We start from the raw sequence: 20058 nt of genomic DNA, 5'->3' as shown, positions 1-20058 counted from the left end.
TGACACTGGCTTGCTGGCATCCTTGCCAGGCTGAAAGCTGTCTCCCATAGCCTCCTCCTTTTACATAAACATTTTACTGATGGCCTATAGCATATGTCTTTTTAAGTATCCCCCAATATATAACCAAAATTAAGAATTTGAGCCCAAGTCATTTATTTGAGAGGTGGCTGCAAAAACGTTTTCATCAATATGTGTGTGTGTGTGTGTGATCCTAAAGTTTCTACTGTCTTACCAAGTAGCTCAATAGAAAACAAACTAATAGACATCAACTAACTTAATCTACGACATAGAGAAGCCCACAAACACCACCACTCTTATCACTACCGAAATTCCCCTCCAGCTGGGCAGGGCTGATGGGACACACCAATGACCCTCTGAGGAAGCAGAAGCAGCAGGATTGCCGAGAGTTTAAGGCCAGCCTTGTTCCGTACAGCAAGTTCTAGACTAAAGAGGAAGACTGTATGAGAGAGGGAGGGGTGTAAGTAGGAGCAAGAGGAGGAGGAGAGAAAGGAGGGAGGGAAGGAGAAACAAGAGGAAGAGAAAAGCTTTCCCTTGGAGACTGAATGTAAAATAAGAAGTAGACTGTAATCACCTCTATTCAAACTTGTACAAGGTCTCATATTTAGTGTAATCAGAAAGACTGAAGAAATTTAAAAGGCATCAAGATTTGAGAGGAAGCGGGTAAATGGACTATTCACAGATGATGTGTTTGAGCATTTTGGAAATCCAAAAGACTGTGCAACTAAACCATTAAAATTGAATTAGAACATTTAGCATGGTTTCAACAGGATGAAAACAATTATTTCTACTTGGGCAACAAAAAAAAAACAGAACATGAAATTAAAAAGCAGTTCTTTGTAGTTATCATAAAATGCTTAAGATAAATAGTTCGGTTCAAGTCTGGGGGTGGGGGGTGACATCAAGGCCACTACAGTGAAAGCCACAGAAGGGGTCTGAGAGTGTTGCTCAGTGGTGACGTTCTTGCCTGGCGTTCGTGAGAGGAAACTGATTTCCAGCCTCAGTACCATGTGGGCAGGAGAGGGGGTGAAGAAGAAAACCTATGGCAACGTCCTCTGAACGAATTCGTTTAATGGAGAGGACATCATAAGGATTAAAATACTGTGAAGCTACGTTTTCAAATTGGTATGTACATTTAGTGTAAAGTCAATAAACCTCAGCAGATTTATATGTGAAAACTAATAGACTGTAACACTGAAAAGAAAGGATCAAAGACAGCCAAGAAAATCTGGAAGCAGTGGTAAATAGAATTAAATATTATAGAAACATGTTATTAAAACACATGAAAACACACTGATTGAGGTGATGCACTGTAAGCTACCTAAGGCTCTCTGGATGGTGAGGTCTTGGTATTAATAATGCTTGAAATTTCCTAGGTGTTCTAAAGGCTTCCTCTAACCCATACCTGCCTCCTGCCCTGGTGGTATCTAGGCCTCTGGGTGACCCCAGCATCACTCTGTTCCCTTCTTTGTACCTTCAACATTGACCAACATGGTCAGTCACTCATCACCCTTAACTACCCAAGGTCAGGAATAGTTTATCACCTTTCCCCATGCCCCTTTGAGTTCTTTTAGACAAGGTCTCATGTAGCCTAGGATAGCCTCAAACTCCATGTAACCATGGATGACCCAGATCTCCCATTCCCCTTGCCTCCACCTCCAAGTGCTTAGACATAAGGCTTGAGCCACCATGCCTAGCTCCTTCCTTTCATATGCCTGTATGCTTTCCATAATCTGCAAAAGTGAAGTTTATACGTGAATATCCAAGGACTGACTTAAAGACACAACAGTTTGGCTGTGGATATAGGACCCGCTCTATCGTAAGGTTCAACTGTACTGGATAAACCCAACGCACTTCTTCATCAGAAAACATCACAAATAACCTCCCCCCAGTGACCAAACATTGAATGTTTCAAATGACTTTTTGTAGTGGTTCTCTAGGGTTTTCTCAAATTTTAATTTCCATTTAAGAAAGACTTTTAAGTTGCATGAAGCAGAGAGTGGAGATAGGAGAGCGCCTGCGCAGTTAGACTGATACCTCTACAACTGCCCTGTGAGTTAAAGGGACTGAGGGGTGAAATTCTCGGCAAGTGCCAACATTTGATGATTTTAACATAGATGTTAGGCTTCGGTCTCCACATCATAAAATCATGCTAGTCCACAAAGACTATGGATGCCAGATGGAATGCCACGGGGCTGTAAGTTTAAAGCATTCTGGAGAGACAGTGACTTGGGGCCCCAGGTAAATACAGTGCCCACAATTAAGTTACTAAGTTCACAAAGAAGGGATGTGGTTCTATTCTGGTTATAATTTATGAGGCATTTACAAAATGGTAAATGTGTGCTCATAGTTGAAGAGTTAAACTCTTCCTGGTCAGCCCATCCATTTCCAACAGCCCCTGTGGTTGGGAAGTTCTTCCCTGGCCTATGGTACTCTAGAGATTAAGTTCAATCCATTTTGCTCAAGAATAATTGAAAATATTTTGTAATGTTTGCTTGGCCATTAGTCTTTCCTTCTGATGAAGCGGTCCAGCTTCCAGATTCTGCTCTTTATATGACTTCATTTGATTCTAACTCAATCTCCTGGACATCTAGAGAAGTAGTTCTCAACCTGTGGGGTTGCATGACACTTAGGGGTTCACCTAAGACCATCAGAAAACACAGATATTTACATTACCACTCATAACAGTAGCAAAGTTAAAGGTATGAAATAACCACAAAAAATAATGTTATAGTTGGGGTTACCACAATATGAGGAGCTGGACTAAAGGATCACAGCATCAGGAGGGTTGAGAGCCACTGCTCTAAAGAATCCTAGAAGATAGCATGCAACCCAGAAAAGAGTATAAAATTGCAGTGTGCTGTAATCATAAAAAAAAAGAAGAGCAACTGGCATCCTTTCTTTAAGCCTCTCTCATCTGTTGCTATAACCAGGGTTGCTGTTAATTTACCCCGAGCTGATTGGTTTTCTTGCTTAATCCATACACTTGGCTTTTTAATTAGCTCTTAGCATTGCAAGATATTAATAACCTTTTTCTCTTTGCCACTCCGACATCTCTCCCATCTTCTACCTGTATAATGCATCCTTTGTGTTTGTATAGTTAGTCATTTGTTTCTATTGAAGCCTATCTCAGGAACTGGAGATGTCGCTCAACAATAGAGCAGATTTTTACGATGTACAAGGCCTTTGGTTAATCACCATCATACCCCCAAAATAGTAATAAAAATCTGAACTTCAAATTTTACCCCAGTCTGGATTTTGGCTCTTTGACCGCACTTAAAAGCAATTGAACGACTTTACTGTTTCGCCACTCACTGTTGAATCAACCCATGTTTAATGTCCTCATCTGAGTTGACTGATTCCCAATGCTTGAATTCGCTGACTGAGTCCTCTAACATATATCAGAAGGGACACGGGACGTCTATTGCAGCAATTTCCTTATCAGCTCACAAATTTACCTAAAACTAGTAATATATCCCAGGTCAGCGTCCTCCAGCTTGAACATCAGAAAACAAAGACTTTCAAAACGTTTTGTTGAAAACCAGCTGCGCAATGCCTGCTGTAGCCACTTAGATGCGATAGAGTGATTGGGCTCCAGAGAGTCACCGTACCTTCAGGAGACTTTGGTTCCAACTCACAGCTTAGCTTCCTTGTCAGAACAGGGCAAAGCTAACTCCCTAGAGGGCCATGCATCAAGCAGTGAACCTATATTGTCAAGAGACGTGGACCATCCGCACTAGTATAGCCCGCACCAGCAGGAAGTGGTGATGTAGAGACCTGTGATTTATTTTCAACAATCAACTTGGTGGGAAGAGGATTAGCCACTGGGAAAGCATATATTTACTCTACTGGCGTTCTCTTGGTAAAAATGGGTTTTAGGGGCGCCCTACTTAAGCTTTTTTTCCTCCAAGCCGAGGGTAACTCCTAGTGCCCTGAAAGGACCCTTGATACCCAGCTAAGTTTGTTCTGAAAGCAGAAAGGAGAACCTTTCCCATAGTGACATCATCCCACTCTGGTTTGCCTGTGTCTCTAGCTGAAGTCCACCATTTGGACTTAGCAACAATCCCGTTGCTTCACAATTTCCCTATGTGCTTAACTGCCCTCAGCCTCAGTCTGCCTTAGACAGACTCTGTCACGCACAGACTATCTTCCTGCTCTTACATAATGTTGAGGCGTCTGCTTGCCGGGATCTAGACAGCCAAATGAAAGCAGAGCTTGGCGATTAGAGGTCTAAAAGACTCCTGACGTTGTTGATGAGGACCCTTTTTCTGGTCTGAGCGGACGTGGAGATGGAGCCGGGCTGCTAGTTGACTCAGCCAAGAAGAGAAATGCTTTGCCATTGCAAGCATTCAGGACATGGACTCTGGGTCCTTGGGGGAGGGCGGGGCGGGGGCGCTGCCATTTGAGTCATGAGCTCCACTATGTGTCTTGGCACTGGAGCCTTGGAAAATTTGCCACACATCTATTTCCTTGTTATAAGATGGAAATAATAAAAGCATTCACCTTCAATAGTTGTCGCTATAAGTAAGTGAAAACTCATTGCACTTTGAGCGTGGCACATAAGAGTTCGATTAATGTTAGCTATTACCTTCCATGTGTCCAGCAAGTGATCTTCTGGCTTGATTTGAACACCCCAAATTGGAGTAGAGAGAAGCACATTGTTTTAGTGGTTGTACTTTAGACCAGACATTTCTGTACTATTTCAACTATTCACGAGTAAATATTAGAAGGGGAACTTCACAAAAGGACTGATTTTTTTTGTGTGTGCACTCTTGGTGTGTGCCAAGAGGACATGTGGCACATCGCAGGGCTTAATTCATATTTGCTGAAAGGATAATTGAATCTAGCTTCCTGCTTCTCGACATTCTGGTTCCTCCAGAAGTGGGGAGGGGAGGAGAAATGAGGGAATCTGGGCAGAGCACCTCACACCATATGACACATAGGTATGCAGGAAGGAGGGGTGGAGGGTCATGAGACTCTAGGCAGAATGAATGAGAGTATATAAGAGGTATGAACAGAAGCAGCAAAACCTGGTAAAATATTTTCATACATGTGGAACTTTGAGATGAGAGGGAATACACATAAATATACATACATCCATATCTACATACATTCATGCATCTATACATAAGGTACACAGCATGCAGTGGCTAGCTTTGCGCCAACTGGACGCAAGCTAGAATTACCAGGGAGGAAGGAGCCTCAATTGAGAAAAATGCCTCCATACGATGAAGCTATAAGCAAGCCTGATTTTCCTGATTAGTGATTGATGGGGCGGGCCCAAACCAGTGTGCCTCTTCCCACCTGTGGGATCTATAAGCAAGCAGGCCAGGCAACCAGTGAGGAACAAGCCAGGAAGCAGCATTCCTCTGTGGCCTCTGCCTCCAGGTTCCTACCCTGCCGGAGTTCCTGTCCTAACTTCCTGTGGTGATGAACTGTGATGTGGAAGCATAAGATGAGTGAAACCCTTTCCTCCCCAAGTTACTTTGGTTATCATGTTTCATCACAGCCATTGAAAGTCAAACTACGACACTGCACAATATGACAGCACAGAGCATTGGGCCCTGCACAGGCCAGAGGTGTAGGGAAAGCTTCTCCAAATAAGTTTTGTTGTTGTTGCTGTTGTGTTGGGGTTTGATTTTTTGTTCGTTTGTTCGAGACAGGGTTTTTCTGTAGCTTTGAAGCCTGTCCTGGAACTCATTCTGTAGACCAGGCTGGTTCAAACTCACAGAGATCCTCCTGTCTCTCCCTCCCCAGTACTGGGATTAAAGGTGCCTAGCTCTCCAAATGATTTTTGAAAGAAAACCAAAGAGTGAGCAAAAATTAATGATGAAAGTAGTACAAAAAGAGACTGTGTTTGTGTGTGTGTGTGTGTGTGTGTGTGTGTGTCAGTCAATTTATCCCAAGACCCTGAGGTAGGCAGAGTCTTGGTTTTCTACAAAGCACAGAGAGAAGCCACCTGAAATACATGTGTGAATGAAAACGATGACCTATGAGACCAGACATCAGCATAAGGGCAGAACTACACACGATCATATAGGTCAGAATTTAGTGAAGGAAGAAGACATTGAGTGAGCATGGAAGACGGGGGGTCTAGCACATGAGAATTTTCTGGCGGCTCTGAGAGGAACTGAGATGGATATGCCTGGCGCATCACTATGCACAGCCCGGTGAATGCAGTATGTAGAATGCAGGATGAGAGGCCGAGGACCAGCGGAGAGTGAGCTGTCCCCAGCACCGTCTCCACACATACACTGAAAACACTCAGAGGCGTCATTTCTGACGGGCTGAATTGAACAATGATGCATACGACCAACATTCTGTGAGAAACATGACCTGCTAAAGAAAAAGTAGAAACGGCCAGACAATATGACTGCTTGTCACTTTCTATCTATTTAGGAACGATTTGTATTTTCTCAGAAGCCAATGGTAAAACTAAGAACTGGTTTCTCTCCCTTCAAGAACGCAAAGGGTTGTCACGTATCAACATTACTCTTCTCTGCAATCTTGGGGGGCAACAAAGCAGAAGTCGCTATAGCATATCTTATCTCTGCCTCCTGCCTACTGAACTCACTCGACAGGCATAAAGGAAGTGAATCCCTGACAAACTAGATGGCTAGCAAAAACTGTTGCCAGGAACAATCTGAATGAAAACCTCATCCCATCAAGCCTTCATTCCTCCTTATTAGACACCAGAGACATCAACTATGAAGGAATTCTCACTTATGAAAGTACCCACTTCCAATGTATGTTGTTATAGCATTTAAGTGTTCAATCATATGTAAATTTATCAGAGGAACTCATGTAATTATTTCATTTTTATATAGATAAACTACCCTGACATCTTCTCTAAACAACTGCTTATCAGATAGCCAAGCCTGAATATCTCCGACTTACTATGTCTAGAACAAAAACCACTATCATCACTCCTCCTGGTCCAGTTCGCCTTTCATTGTCCCAGTTCAGCCCAGCTTTTACTCCAGCCACTCACCTCCTCCCTCTAGCGCAGGCCCCACATCCCATTCATTATAACCCTCTGTGCATTTAACTTCTCAGATACTTCAAGTAGCCCTCACAGCACGACCCTGGTTGCCCCCACCTTCCTTCTGTTATCAGCTCAAATTTGGATGCTTTGTCACCTTCATCTCTTTTCTCATGATGTCATCCAATGCCTTCCTCCTTGGTATCCTATGTCTAACTCCTCCTCCAGGGACTATCCCCCAGTGCCAACAGGAATGAGTCAATTTTAGAATTGCACCCAAGTATCTTTGTGATATGGCCCTTTGTCTACCTTTCAGACATAATGGTCTGAAGTCCATGCTATGTTCCCTGTATTCCAGTGATACCAAAGATTTTTCTGGTCACCATAACTTGGTCTAGCTGGTACTTCATCACCCCTGCCCTTACTCCAGTGCCATCATTCTGGTTTCCTTAGACTATTGATTCCATAAAGGTGTGCTCAGTCACTGGGCTAGCCCTTCTCCTTATGAAAGTTCCTTCACTTAGACACATGAATAGCTAATTCTCTTTCCTTCAGGCCCCATCTCTGCTAACGCAGGTTCTTTTTATTTCCCCATTTTTCTATAGCATTGTATTTATTATCGTCATTGTTTATTGTCTCTGCCTCTATATTTAGAATTTAAGATCTTAATATAAGACCCAAAACTTTGAGCTGGTTAGAGGAAGAAAGTACAGAGAAACACTTGATGATTTAGACTTAGGCAGTGGCTTTCTGACTAGGACTTTTGTGTCCTCAGGACATAATAGCAAGAATTGACAGATGGATGGCATTAGACTGGAGAACTGCGACACAGTCAAGGAAACGATTGTAAGAGTAAAGAGACGTTCTACAGAATGAGAGAAAATCTGCTAGCTATTCATGTATAAAAGATTCATATCTAGAAAATAGAAAAGATTCAAAAAGTAAACCACCAAAAGAAAATAATAATTAAATCAATAAGCAGGCAAATTAATTGAACAGATTCTTCTTAAAGTACAAATCCCAACAAATTTCTGAAATAATTTTCATAAATGATGATCCTTAGCCACCAGAGAAATGCAAATGAGAACCACATTGAGATTCTCTCTTCTCCCAGTTGACATGGCTCTCATCAGGAAAACAAATGTTGATGAGGACAGGGGTAGCAATGGGATACTATTGCCAGGAATACAAATTAGCCCATCTACTGTGGAAATATGTATGGAGGTTCCTCATAAAACCAAAAATAGAACTACTACATTATCTAGCTGTGTTGTTCTGATTATATACCCAATGGATATTAAGTCATCATATACCACTATGTTTGCTGTGGTCCAGGTCACAACAGCCAGGAGATAGAATCAACCTAGGTACCCATCAAAAGATGGAAAGAAACTGTGAATATATGAGTCCCTGTCTAACAGGATCTGCCCATTAAATTTTTAACTCAAATGCATAAATGTGTTATTTCATATTCACCTTTATTACACTACATTTCACTGATATTTTCTCCACTTCAGACACTTATTAGTTACCTTTTGATCTGCTCTAGTTGTTGGGTTAGAGGATACGGCTTAGGTTATCTTCCCCAACGCCTTTCCTCGACACTAACCACAATATAAAGGGCACTTTAGAAATATCTGTTGAACTCAATTAGCCTGTCTAAATCATGTATTCAAAAGGTCTACATAGTTTATTGTCTTGTCTTCTAGAAAGCTCAGGACCTGAAAAGATAGTCATAGCTCATGCTAGAGACCAGCCAAAGCTCTGCAATAACCCAGCAAAGCTGCCTTGCCAGCCCTAGATGACCTTGGTTTCCTAAATCCTTTGGATTAAAGAGGGAGGCACTGTTGTACAACGTGGACAACAGATTGGGTCAGAGGGTAATTTTTTCAAGCTCCATTTTGCCAGGCTTTCAGAAAATATACTTTGGTATTGAATAGCTTGCTGGTCTCAGACCAGATGGTTAGTACATTCTGATTTTTAGAACTGGGGAGGCTTTCTGACTAAAAATAAATTAGAGGAAGAGGAAGCTATTACATAGTTGCTTATATGTGATACATGGAGCCAGCCACTCTACGTTTTATCCTCCCGTAGCAAACTTGGGCACGTTAGCCATATTTACAAGTAGGTGAGCTAAGGGTCGCAGAATTTAGTGCCTGCTCCAATGGCAGACAGCTAGCAAGTGGATGGGTAGAATTCATCCAGTTCCCTGTCCAGCCACAAACCTCAGGCCTCTTCCCAGGACTGCACTGCCCCTCAGGCTGTGAGCCATGTGCTCCCCTGTTTATTTTACTGTCTTTGTGACTTTCCTGTTCAATTCTTTCATGACCCCAAGCGCAGGCTGGGATGTTTGGAGCCTCTCTCTCATTCTTCTAAAGCTTAGACTCTATGTGAATATGGGAGCGGATAAAGTTCATTATGGATGTGGGAACACACCAGGTACCACACAGATGCCAGTCAAGTCTGTGGCCAGCTCTAAACCCACGTGGCTTCCGGCGAACCACCCAAATAGTCCCACCCATGTTCATCTGCGTGCACTGATTGGTTGGCGCCGTGAAGTGATTAGGAAGGGCGGCTCAGCAATCCTTAGACCTCCCCTACTCCATGATTTCAGTTTTCTCAGGCATGGTGAAGTAAAGGTGACACGGACAGGCAGGGCCTTGCCTTTTGTCAGGACTGGACCAAGAGCAAAGGAAAGATAGAGCATCGATCATCACATACAGAAGGCGGTTACGGAACATCGCACTTTCCAAAGTACTCGTAAGTCTCCTGGGGGCGGGGATGCTGTTCTGTTAACAGCGATGACCAATGGGATGAAGGACAGGGGAGAGGAGGGCTGTCACGGAAGAAAAGACATATTCAGACTCACGCCACTGACTAAATCAGCTAGCAAAGGCGTCGATAAAGACATTAATGATCCAAAATCCTGGTCCAATAGAAGCCTATAGATAGCAATTATGTCACCCCCCCAAGGTCAAAGGCGATAAAAATATATTCTGTTGAAGGCTGAAAGTGTGCCCAGAAGCTTCATTTCTGTGGCCTTGCTGGGCACTCCGAAGACAAGGGTGAACAGAGATCGGTCTGTAGCCAGAGATCAATCAGTTGACCTACTGAGTATTGGGGAGGACTTCTAGCTTAGCACCCTGTAAACTGTCTCTGTCACAGGCAGACTTTGGAACAAAGTGTTCCTTCAATTCTATGACAAAGAAAGACTTTGGGGACTGGTCTACTTCACCCTCTCATTCCCCATCAGCTTCCCTGGTGTAGCTAGATAAAGAATCCCGGTTTTCATCTCTTCTAAGGACACAAAGTACATGCACTGGAAACATATTCCGGATTGTTCCGGTTGTACCACATCTGTACAGCCTGCCTGGCTGTGGCTAGGAGCACACCTGCATTTGTCAGAACATGTGTTTCCACAAGGGGTTTGCAAACTGTGATACCTTACGGCTTGGGAAGGGATGTGCAGAAAAATAGGGCGCTTTAAGAAACCTGGTTTGTTTCTGTGTTCACGCTGGCACTCGGGCAGTGATAAGGAGAAGAAACTCGTTTTCTTTACCGATTTTAGGTTTCACAGAAATGCATGTTTTTAAGGGGAATCTGGGGTTGTCCAGAGGTCGCTTGAGCTGTTGGTAAAGGAAGCAGGAAGAAATACAGGTATTAAAACCTGGAAGGAGGTGCCCGCACACGCAACAGAGCATGTTCGAATTTAGTGGGTCACGTAGAATTTTCTTGAACGCTATAATTTAAAAATGGTCTTTGAAGGAGCCAAGAGAAGGCTTGATGAGTCAGAGCGCATCCCGCCAAACCTGCCAACCTGAGTTTCCTCCCCAGAGCCCACGTGGTAGACAGAGAAAACTGAACCCTGCACATTGTCCTCTGGCCTTCCCGTATGTAGACACTGTGGCATGCACACACAGACACACTACACACTAAATAAATGTAAAAACAGTAAAGAATACTACTTGAAGGGATTTGAAATAAAACTCTGTGGTACAGCACTTGCCTAGCAAGCCCACAGTTTGAATGGGTTTGATTCCCGGCAATATAAAAAGTGAAACCACAAAGGGTGTTTGCAAACCTAATAAAATAGATTAGATTCAGGCAGCTACGCTGCTGGAAATTGAGGGTGAAGGGCATGAGAAATGCCGAAGGGAAGGGGACAGAACAAGGAAGGAAGGCGTTGTGCAAGGAGCCAGAGACTGCGGGAGGAACCTGTGTGCCAGGAGCCCAGGTAATCTCCAAGGCTGCGGTGAGGAGCTGAGAACAGTCTCCTCCTTCCTGGCATCTGCCATCTCCCCCGCAGACAAGGAGAATTTCTTAGAACCTTCCCCTGGAGTCAGACTGCAGAGAAGTTAGTGAAGACGTTGGAGAGGACTGTAAGGCACCCTCAGGAGACTTCTGAACTCAAGTTCAGGAAATCCACAACCAACTTTGACTTTAAAGAGTAGGAGAAAAGAACCTTTGTGTTGGGCACAGTCCTTTGTTTACACTAAAAATAGAAACGCCTACCAAATTGCCCACATGTTACGTTTTTTCCTTCCTTATTTCTCCTTCTCCTTCATGCAAACATCCGGATCCTTCAAGGATATTAAATATTAGTTTGATTGAGTTTGAAAATCCAGGAACCCATAAATGTTTACAAAGGGTGGCTGAGAAACTCTTAAATCCGAAAAGTACTGCCCATTTACTGTTCCCCCCTTGAAGGAAAGCAACCAGAAGAACAACCAGAACCCCAAAATACTTCCTAAGCTAAACAACAAAGCATTACTCGATGCTAAAATTTAAGTGTTAATTTGGCAACCTTTTCTCAAATTATTGATACTTTTTAAGAAAAATCGTAAACGCCATTTGAGTGAGCGTTTGACACTAAAGAAGGGTTGTTTTTTTTCCACTTCACCTCCTCTTCCCAGGAATACAGTAAAAAGGGGCATGCTCAGACAACGAGCTTGCTCAGGACTTAGACTTCGTGCCCTGGAAGCGAGCACCTTTTATTCACTGAGCTGTGAACTGCCTCAAGTACTTAGATGATTTAATGTATTTATCATAGCTGGCTTGTAAGCCAACGACACCTCCTCCAGTTTACAAAAAGTCATCCGAACCATGCTATCTAAACGCCTGCAACCTCCAAGATGTTGGATTGCAGGGGTGGAAGACACTGATTCTTAAGCACTAACAAAGCTGACTTTTCATTCTCAGCTATGGCCCAAGTGTCACTTGTCCGCACCCCTTCATTCATCTTCCAGAGACGGCAGGCAGCTGAGCGCCTGGCATTTCAATTTCAGCATGGATTTCTTTTGTCTTTTTCAATAGACAACCAGTGTGAGATGGGGAAAATTTCGCTCTTCTGGTTGGGTGTGTTTATTATTTACTGTGCACTCAACACAGTGTGTGTGTGTGTGTGTGTGTGTGTGTGTCATATTTTATCCAAATGGCTAGAAGCATTTTATACTTGTAAGCAGCTAAACTTGCAACACGATGCTCACTCCAAAACTAGAAATGAGTGAATTGCTCTCTTAAAAAAAATTAATTAATTCATATTTTTGTCTTCAGCTTAAGTTGTGTTGGAAGTTCTAGATTCTTTGAAATCTTATATTATTCTTTGACTCGAGAGCTGGTTGAGTTAGACTCTAGGTACATATTCAAATACAAACACCTATTTTACATATATAAATGTTGGGCTGTAGCATTCGCCACATTTTATATCAGTCTTTTCTTTCTGATGCATCTAGGACAGAACACTATTTCATCCTGTAAGCAACAGCTGCATGGACTGCAACCCTGCAGAGAAGAAGATTTTCATGGCCAGATGTGACCCTCTCTCTGAGACTCAGCAATGGATTTTTGAACATATCAACATGACTATTTTAGAAAAAAATAGCTACCCTGCCAGCTCCTAGAAAGGAAAGAAGAGCGATCACCTACAGATTGGGAACTGTGTTGTCGCGGGCGCGTGGGTCAAAGGAGTCAGGAATAACGTTTCCTAGATCCAGGAAGCCTGCTGGAAAGATGTGTAAACGCCACGTCAACGTAGGCTGTTCGGGAGGAGTTCCTACATCTGAAGAACTTGACTGAGAACCCCACCAGCTGCTGCTGAGAACTGGAGACTAGCCGTTCCCTTGCTGGCCAAGGGTAAAGATTATTTAGGGACTGTTCGCCAAGACTGCTGAGTTAATCGATCCTAGCATTTCTCAGGTCAAATCCTGCAGTAGTGAGTAGCTATGAATGGATCCTATTAATCGGGTGGGAGGGGGGCGGAAACAGAGCGCATGACTGCTCTGGCAACCTGAGGCTACCGCAGGCCTAGAACTAGCCACGCTTGAGGGGTGAGCTCTTTGGTGCCATTCTCTGACGAGGAATGGGTTAAGCAGGTTTAACCCTCTAAAGTGCTGCAGATGATTTTAGAGTGCTCATCCCATTCTCTTTCCTTTTGTCTTCTCTTCGCACAAGGGTACACGGCATCTGAGACGCACATCCCATGTTCTCGTTCACACCCGCCATTCTCCTTTCAGGGCCTTTACTCTCTGTCGTGGTTCAGAGGAGTCCATGTTCCACCAATCAGATGACGTTCTAATTCAGCATCCTTGGATGAATCCAGCTAAAGACAAAAACAAACAAACAAACAAACAAAAACACTCTGCTTCCCAGTTACTCCAAAGAAAGATTCACAGAAGCAGCAAAACAACACACACACACACACACACACACACACACGCACACGCACACATGCGCGCGCGCACACACACACACACACACACAAGTTAGGGAAGAAATTTCTCTAGGAAATCTATTTTTACTTTTCTATTATTTTTAAATTTTAAAAAGTCTGACGTCTGTCCAGTTATAACTTTGATTAAAGAAGGCATTGCGCTGGGGTCCATGTAATTTGTTTAGTTGGTCTTAAATAAATCTTCACTCCAAGTGATGTGGAAATGGCTTCATTCACTTCAGTTTTGTTGAATCTGGCAATTTTTTTTATTTTTTTTATTTTTTGAATCTGGCAATTTTAAAAGTGGTATTATTTAAGTGTTAGTTTTTAATCTCCCCCATTCTTGAAAAATAATGATGTTGTCTCATTTGAAAGTCCAGGAAAGGAATTACTATTAATTTTCTATTTTCTATTAGTGGGCAGTATTTCAGGAGTGTGGAAAAAAAGAAATAAGTTCAAAATTAACATGCTCTAGATGTTTTGGGTGCAGGGTGTTCTTACCTTTATTTTTATTATTTTTAATATAGTTTCCTTGTTAATAAAAATATATACTTCAAAATGATCTATATATTTGGGGCATAGATCACTGAAGTCCAGGACAGGACAATCCAGAAGAGTCAAACCCTTTTTCTTATTGTTTATCAATTTTTATTTTGCTTGATATTTTGGTTTTGTTTCTTTGGTTTTTTTTTTTTAAGATAAATAGCAAAAATCCAGAGAAGTCCATCTTCTGGTGGAGCTTTTAACCTGGCCTGGGTAAGAATCCTCTACTTCATTCAAGACGCCCAACCATTGGCGAGCCTAATATACGATACCTCTTCTTGAAAATGTGCACGTTTTTTTTTTTTTCTCTCCTCTAAACCAAATCAAAATATGCAGTCAAACTCCCCTGCTAAGGGTCAGGGAGGGGTTGCTTTGGTGTCTTTACCAACTTCTTTTGTTCAAGCATTCTTTTCAAAAAGCTGTTTCTTTTAAAACTGACTGCCACTGAGATCTTTTGTATAGGTCAAGGCATCTGGTAATAGTCAAGATGCATAGCGGGGAAAATCAATAGTGAGAAATTAACCTGTGTGTTGAACACTTCTAAGGAGTGGGTGAAGATTTATCTCAAATGTCCAGAGAGCAATCTGGCTGGAGAATTAGATGAGCCTATAAAAATTCACATTATGTCATTAGACAGTTGGCTGCTGTTTACAATCCGACCAAAGAGACAACCTTGGGTTGCGCAGCCTGGAAAGCCCAGCTTTGTAATAATCTCTTAGGATGTTAGAAGCATGGCTGGCTGGCCAGGGCCTACCCTAAGTATTGCAGCATTTTCATGGGATACACAGTGGTCCATCAAGATTGGTGGTCTCTTACTCTCTGAATAAAAGATTATTTAAAAAAAAGAAATTATTTTTTTCTCTAAATAAACAAAAAAAAAGGAAGCTTGGGACATTAAATCCAGCTGCCAACTATGGAACAGTCATTAATGGTGTGCACTCGGGGAGCATACAAATGGAGTCCGGAGAGTCTGTCCCTGAGCAGGAGGGCAGAGCACTGCCCAGAAAAGCACACTGAGAGAGGCACTCCCTGTGCCCCTCAAGGTCGGGAGTCTACTTGCTTGAAATACAATCTGAAAAGCATAAAACAGCATATGTTTGCACTTTCAGTTAGCAGGAGGCACTGAATAGTCCTCAGGAAGGCGACTGTTCCTGGAAATAAAATTCTTTGAGAACTTGAGAGTTGAGTCCTCACACCAATGCTTTTATCAAGATGGGGTTGATATCAAGTTGGTGTGGTCAACAAAAATAGCTGTTTCTCCATCGTAAGAGTAGTTCTGAGAGAAAGAAAAAATAATTAATTTTTTTTGAAACCCCCTTTGTGTATTTACAAAAGAAAAACAAAACCTATGCTGTAAAACAATCGGGACTTAACTGTGTGGTTCATGCCTTTTCAAGGCTGGATGAGTACCTTGGCAATACTAATGTACCGGCTTATATGTCTACTGTAATTTACTTATATGACTATGATCACATGACTGTTTTTAAATGTAGTCATTCTATCAGAAGCCTCAGTGAATAATGGAAGTTCCAGGACTATTTTGTGAATTGATAACATAGAACTTTATACAATAAATGAATAACACATAATACAAACGGACTCATAGTCAATGAAAAAGAAGTGCTAGGCCCGTTATTTTCTACATTTCTTAAAAACCATGAGACCAATATCAACCTGACACCATTTCTTCTAGTAGCGATTATATGTTTTAAAAGAAGATAGCTGTCAAATTATAAGTATGTTCCTTACCTTCACATGGAAAACTTCCATTTTTTTTCTTTGAATTTGAAATTGAACCTAGGGCCTCGAGCATCCAAGGCAAGTGCTTTGAACTGTATTCCTGGCCCCATTTTCCATCCCTCTAGAACTATCTATAAGAAAAGATCAAAAAGAAATCTTTTACTTAAAGACCAGCTCTCTAAGGACAGCAGATCCATCAAAAGAGCCAGTGGCACTTTGATTCAGTCTGATTCCACAGCCAACTGTCCCTCAGTCACAGAGGACGACTCCTGCCACCGAGAAATTGCTCCTTCAATCCGTCACAGGCCTCGAGATTCAGAAAGGGGGTGGTACCAAGTGAAGCCAGCTCTGCTGTTAGCACCCTACCCTAGTCTTGCCCAGTCAACAGCTTTCCCTTGCCCTCCCTTGCAGAGAAATATTGACCTTTTTTTTCCCTTCAGAATTTAGTATCATCCTAAAAAATATGATATTATAGCTGTTGATTTATCATTCCAGGAAGCTGCTTACTAAAATATCTTTAGGTTCCTTTCCCTGTCGGGGATATAAAGCTGCTGTACATGGCCAGGTGCTGGGGACAGGCTGGAAACAAGGCCTTTAACATAAATCATGCAAAGGAACACCTCACAGTGAACATATGGGGGAAGAAGGGCATCATCGTGTCTCTAAACATGGGTGTGGACAGCCCTCCGATGCAATGCCTGCACAAATTCTCCCCTCGCCACCATCACTCACAGACCACAGGGCTCGCGGTAATTACTCTCTCCACGTGTGGAGCTGTGGTTGAGGTCACTGAAGCGTGACAAGTGGCCAGTCGTTCCCACACTGCCGGCGCTGGGAAGAGTGCTCTTTGATTTATGTCTATAGCCTCTGCTCGCAGAACTCGAAGCTGTTTGCAACTCCATTTGGCGGACTCGACATTGGCCTGAAGCTTCTCTTCGCAGCCGCTCATCTCGGCACTTGACATTCCAGACTGGTGTGTCTGCTTCTGCCGCCTCTCAGCAAAAAGACAGCTCGGGCTGGTGTTTGATGCGTCTCTTCAGAGAGCTCTGGAGAGGGTTCCTGCGTCCCTCCCACCCGCTGTGGCCCCCTTCCAGCTCGCCACACACTAGCTTTCCGGGATTTCCACGGTTTATGTCTGCTCAATGTAACAAAGTAAAAGGATTGACTACAGCACAGAGGAATTGGTTAAATTTCCAGATCCGGTTTCTAATTATTTTACTCTGACATCACTCACCTTGGGGTGGGAGGCAATCATAACTAAGAAGCGCACGTCCTGGCTTTTCAAGGACAGTCTTGGTTTATGTCCATTTACCTACATAATTGCTCATAGTGCTCCCTTGCTCCTAAAGGTGACATGAATTACCTAACAAATTAAATAATTATCTGATTTATAACCCATTTGACGGCTTATGGTTCCTCTGTGGAAATTGCTAAAAAGTCTTTTGCTTCTACCTGTCTTCAAGAAATCAACTAGCCTTCCCTTCAAACGGGCCAAGACTATCATATCAGCACACTAATGATGACTTCCTATTGTATTTACATGATATTTTACAGATGGTTTGATGGAAGAGTTAGCGTCAAGAGTTTTTATATCTGCCTAAATTACTCTTCTGAGTTAATACAATTCTAAACGTAGATGAGTTCTTAAATACAGTTTTAAAATTTTACCTGGAACTTGAAACCAAGACATTTCCAACGTCTCCAGGTACAGACAGCAGATACCCAGAATAGACTGAGGGCTGTTTTTGCTAATTCTGATTTGATGGCATGACAGGACAAACGCTATTTCATTATTGCTCTTGCTTTGCAAAGCGGTCTTGTATTTATTATCACAGTCCCCCTAATACAGTGGCTCTTGCGATAGATGTCATTAACTATACTTATGAAGAAACTAGAAGACTCAGAGTAAAGAATTTTGTAGACTCCCATAACAAGTTAGTGGAGTCGCCACTAGAACCCAGGCCTTTGGTACTCAGCATCCTCCGGGGTACCTCATAGCTCCCAGCAAATTTGGATTACTACACAACAGTGTGATCACTTATTCCTCTGGGAGTTGGGGTTTTAGCCCCTCTCTTGTGTTTGTTCTTCTTTGTACCTGTGTGTTTTTATTGGTTTTCCTGCAAGCTTATTAAAGTAAGAACACCAAACCAAATCCAGGGTTAATCCCTCTTAATGAGATTTCCTGAGTACTTTGAAGAAAAGGAGTGAGCAACTCAAGCTATTTGTATAGCTGTCGATGATAAATCCTAACGCAAACACTGTGTGCTCAGGGATGGCTAGTGAGCTCAGTCCTCAGGGGTATAAAGCAGCCACCAAACAGAGAGCCTGCCTTTACTCCACAGCAAAACCCTAAACTGACCTTTTTCCTGCAGAGCCTTGTGGCTCACCCGAGATCCACGCACTCAACAGCCAGGAGGATGGCCATGAATTCTAAGCTAGCCTAGACTCCAGAGTGAAACCTTGCCTCAACATTATATAAATGAGTTGAACAGAGACTCATCCTTATAATACCACCACTGTGAGGCAGAGACAGGTGAATCCCTGTGAGTTCACGGTCAGCCTGGAATACATAGAGAGTACCAGGCCAGCCAAGTTTACATAGTCAGACCTTGTCTAAGGAAGGGAGGGAGGGAGAAAGGACGGCAAAGGGGAGAGAGGGTATGAAAAAGGGCGAAGAAAGAGAGAGAGAAATTTTTGAAAATAGATCTATATCCCTGTCAATAGTCTCCTGAGCTTTCTTGCAAGTTCTCTCTCAGACATAGTGGAGACACTGTGGGCCCAGTGTGTATTCTGTTCTCTGAAATGCTGTCATTCTCTTCTGGGCATTTTGATTACACCAGATATCTTTGTATATTCTCATTATTAGGCAAAATGCCATAACCTAGGTGAGATATACACATTAGAAATTTATTTCCCACAGTTCTAAAAGCTGAGGAGTCCAAGATAAGAGAACAGTTAGAGCTAGTGTCCCATGAGAGCCCCATTTTAGTCCAGAAGACGGCTTCCTTTCTCTTCACTGGTGATGAGATTCTGGGGTATAAGGCACCAATGCCAATTCTGTTGACTCTGCTCTCCATTAATCCCCAAAGGCCAGATTCTGACGGCCTTGTAGGCCAGGAAGGAGTTCAACAAACAAAATGAGAGAGTGTACACAGACCCAGACTGTAGCACTAGGCTGACCACAAATCTACTAAGTGAGGATTTGGGGGGGGGGGGAGCTGGTAAACACAGAGACGTCTAGGGTCAGACAAAACACTGCTCTCTGTCTTAACTGGTGACCCAACTTAATTCTCAGATATGACTGTCTTCTTCACAAATGTAGGCTGCACACATCTGGAAGAATGGTTGGCTATAATGCAGAGCTAAATTTAAAGTCCAAGAACATTTTATTTCCAACTCCTCTAGCTTTTATGAGGGCAGTGGTTATTAAATTTTATCCTTAACAGCACCTGGAGAAATTGTCAAAACAGGCAGCCAGGTTGAAACCTCCTGAGGCCCAAGAACAAGCCTCTAAGTGATGCTATTGCTGATGGTGGGAGCTCATGCTATTGGCCAACTTGAACCAATCAATAGCCTGAGCATCTTGGAAATGTATTTCTAAAGATGATTTTGTTCATGTAGACTAAATTTAGGAAGCAGTGGTTTTATGTATTGTTTCTAAGAAGTGATAAAAACCCCCAGCTCACTGGGCATTCGAAGGAGCATAACAGCCAATAAGTACGCACACATAATAAGAAAGCTGCCATACAGTTCTGTAAGGCAGGGTCACAGAGCTGGAAGACCAAGAAGAGGCAGCATTGTCTCACCTAAGTCTCTCTTTTTAAAAAAGATTATAACAGGGCAGTGGTGGCGCACGCCTTTAGTCCCAGCACTTGGGAGGTAGAGGCAGGCAGATCTGTGTGAGTTCAAGGACAGCCTAGTCTACAAGAGCTAGTTCCAGGTCAGGCTTCAAAGCAACAGAGAAACCCTGCCTCAAAAAAAAAAAATTTAAGATTTTATATATATGTATATATAATTTCTATATATGTATAATATATAATATTTGTTTTTTGTTTTTGTTTTTGTT

The 20058-nt window shown here is 42.6% G+C and overlaps 1 protein-coding gene across 1 annotated transcript in view; it reads left to right on the top strand.

Annotated features, from left to right (window-relative positions):
• The window catches only part of Galntl6 (polypeptide N-acetylgalactosaminyltransferase like 6), a 1029419-nt gene extending 1015458 nt beyond the window's left edge, over positions 1 to 13961 (top strand). Inside the window, exon 12 of the mRNA XM_050161819.1 lies at positions 12733 to 13961. Within this exon, the coding sequence (XP_050017776.1) occupies positions 12733 to 12900 (168 nt within the window). The 3' untranslated portion in view covers positions 12901 to 13961. The remainder of the gene's footprint in view (positions 1 to 12732) is intronic.
• Positions 13962 to 20058: the final 6097 nt, after the last annotated feature.

The sequence above is a fragment of the Alexandromys fortis genome, unplaced genomic scaffold (genome assembly GCF_014885135.2).
Source record: "Alexandromys fortis isolate MF-2015 unplaced genomic scaffold, M_Fortis_MF-2015_v1.1 scaffold_137, whole genome shotgun sequence".
Taxonomy (NCBI): domain Eukaryota; kingdom Metazoa; phylum Chordata; class Mammalia; order Rodentia; family Cricetidae; genus Alexandromys; species Alexandromys fortis.
Note: the sequence above shows the minus strand (reverse complement) of the source record. Positions and strands in the feature narration are given on the sequence as shown.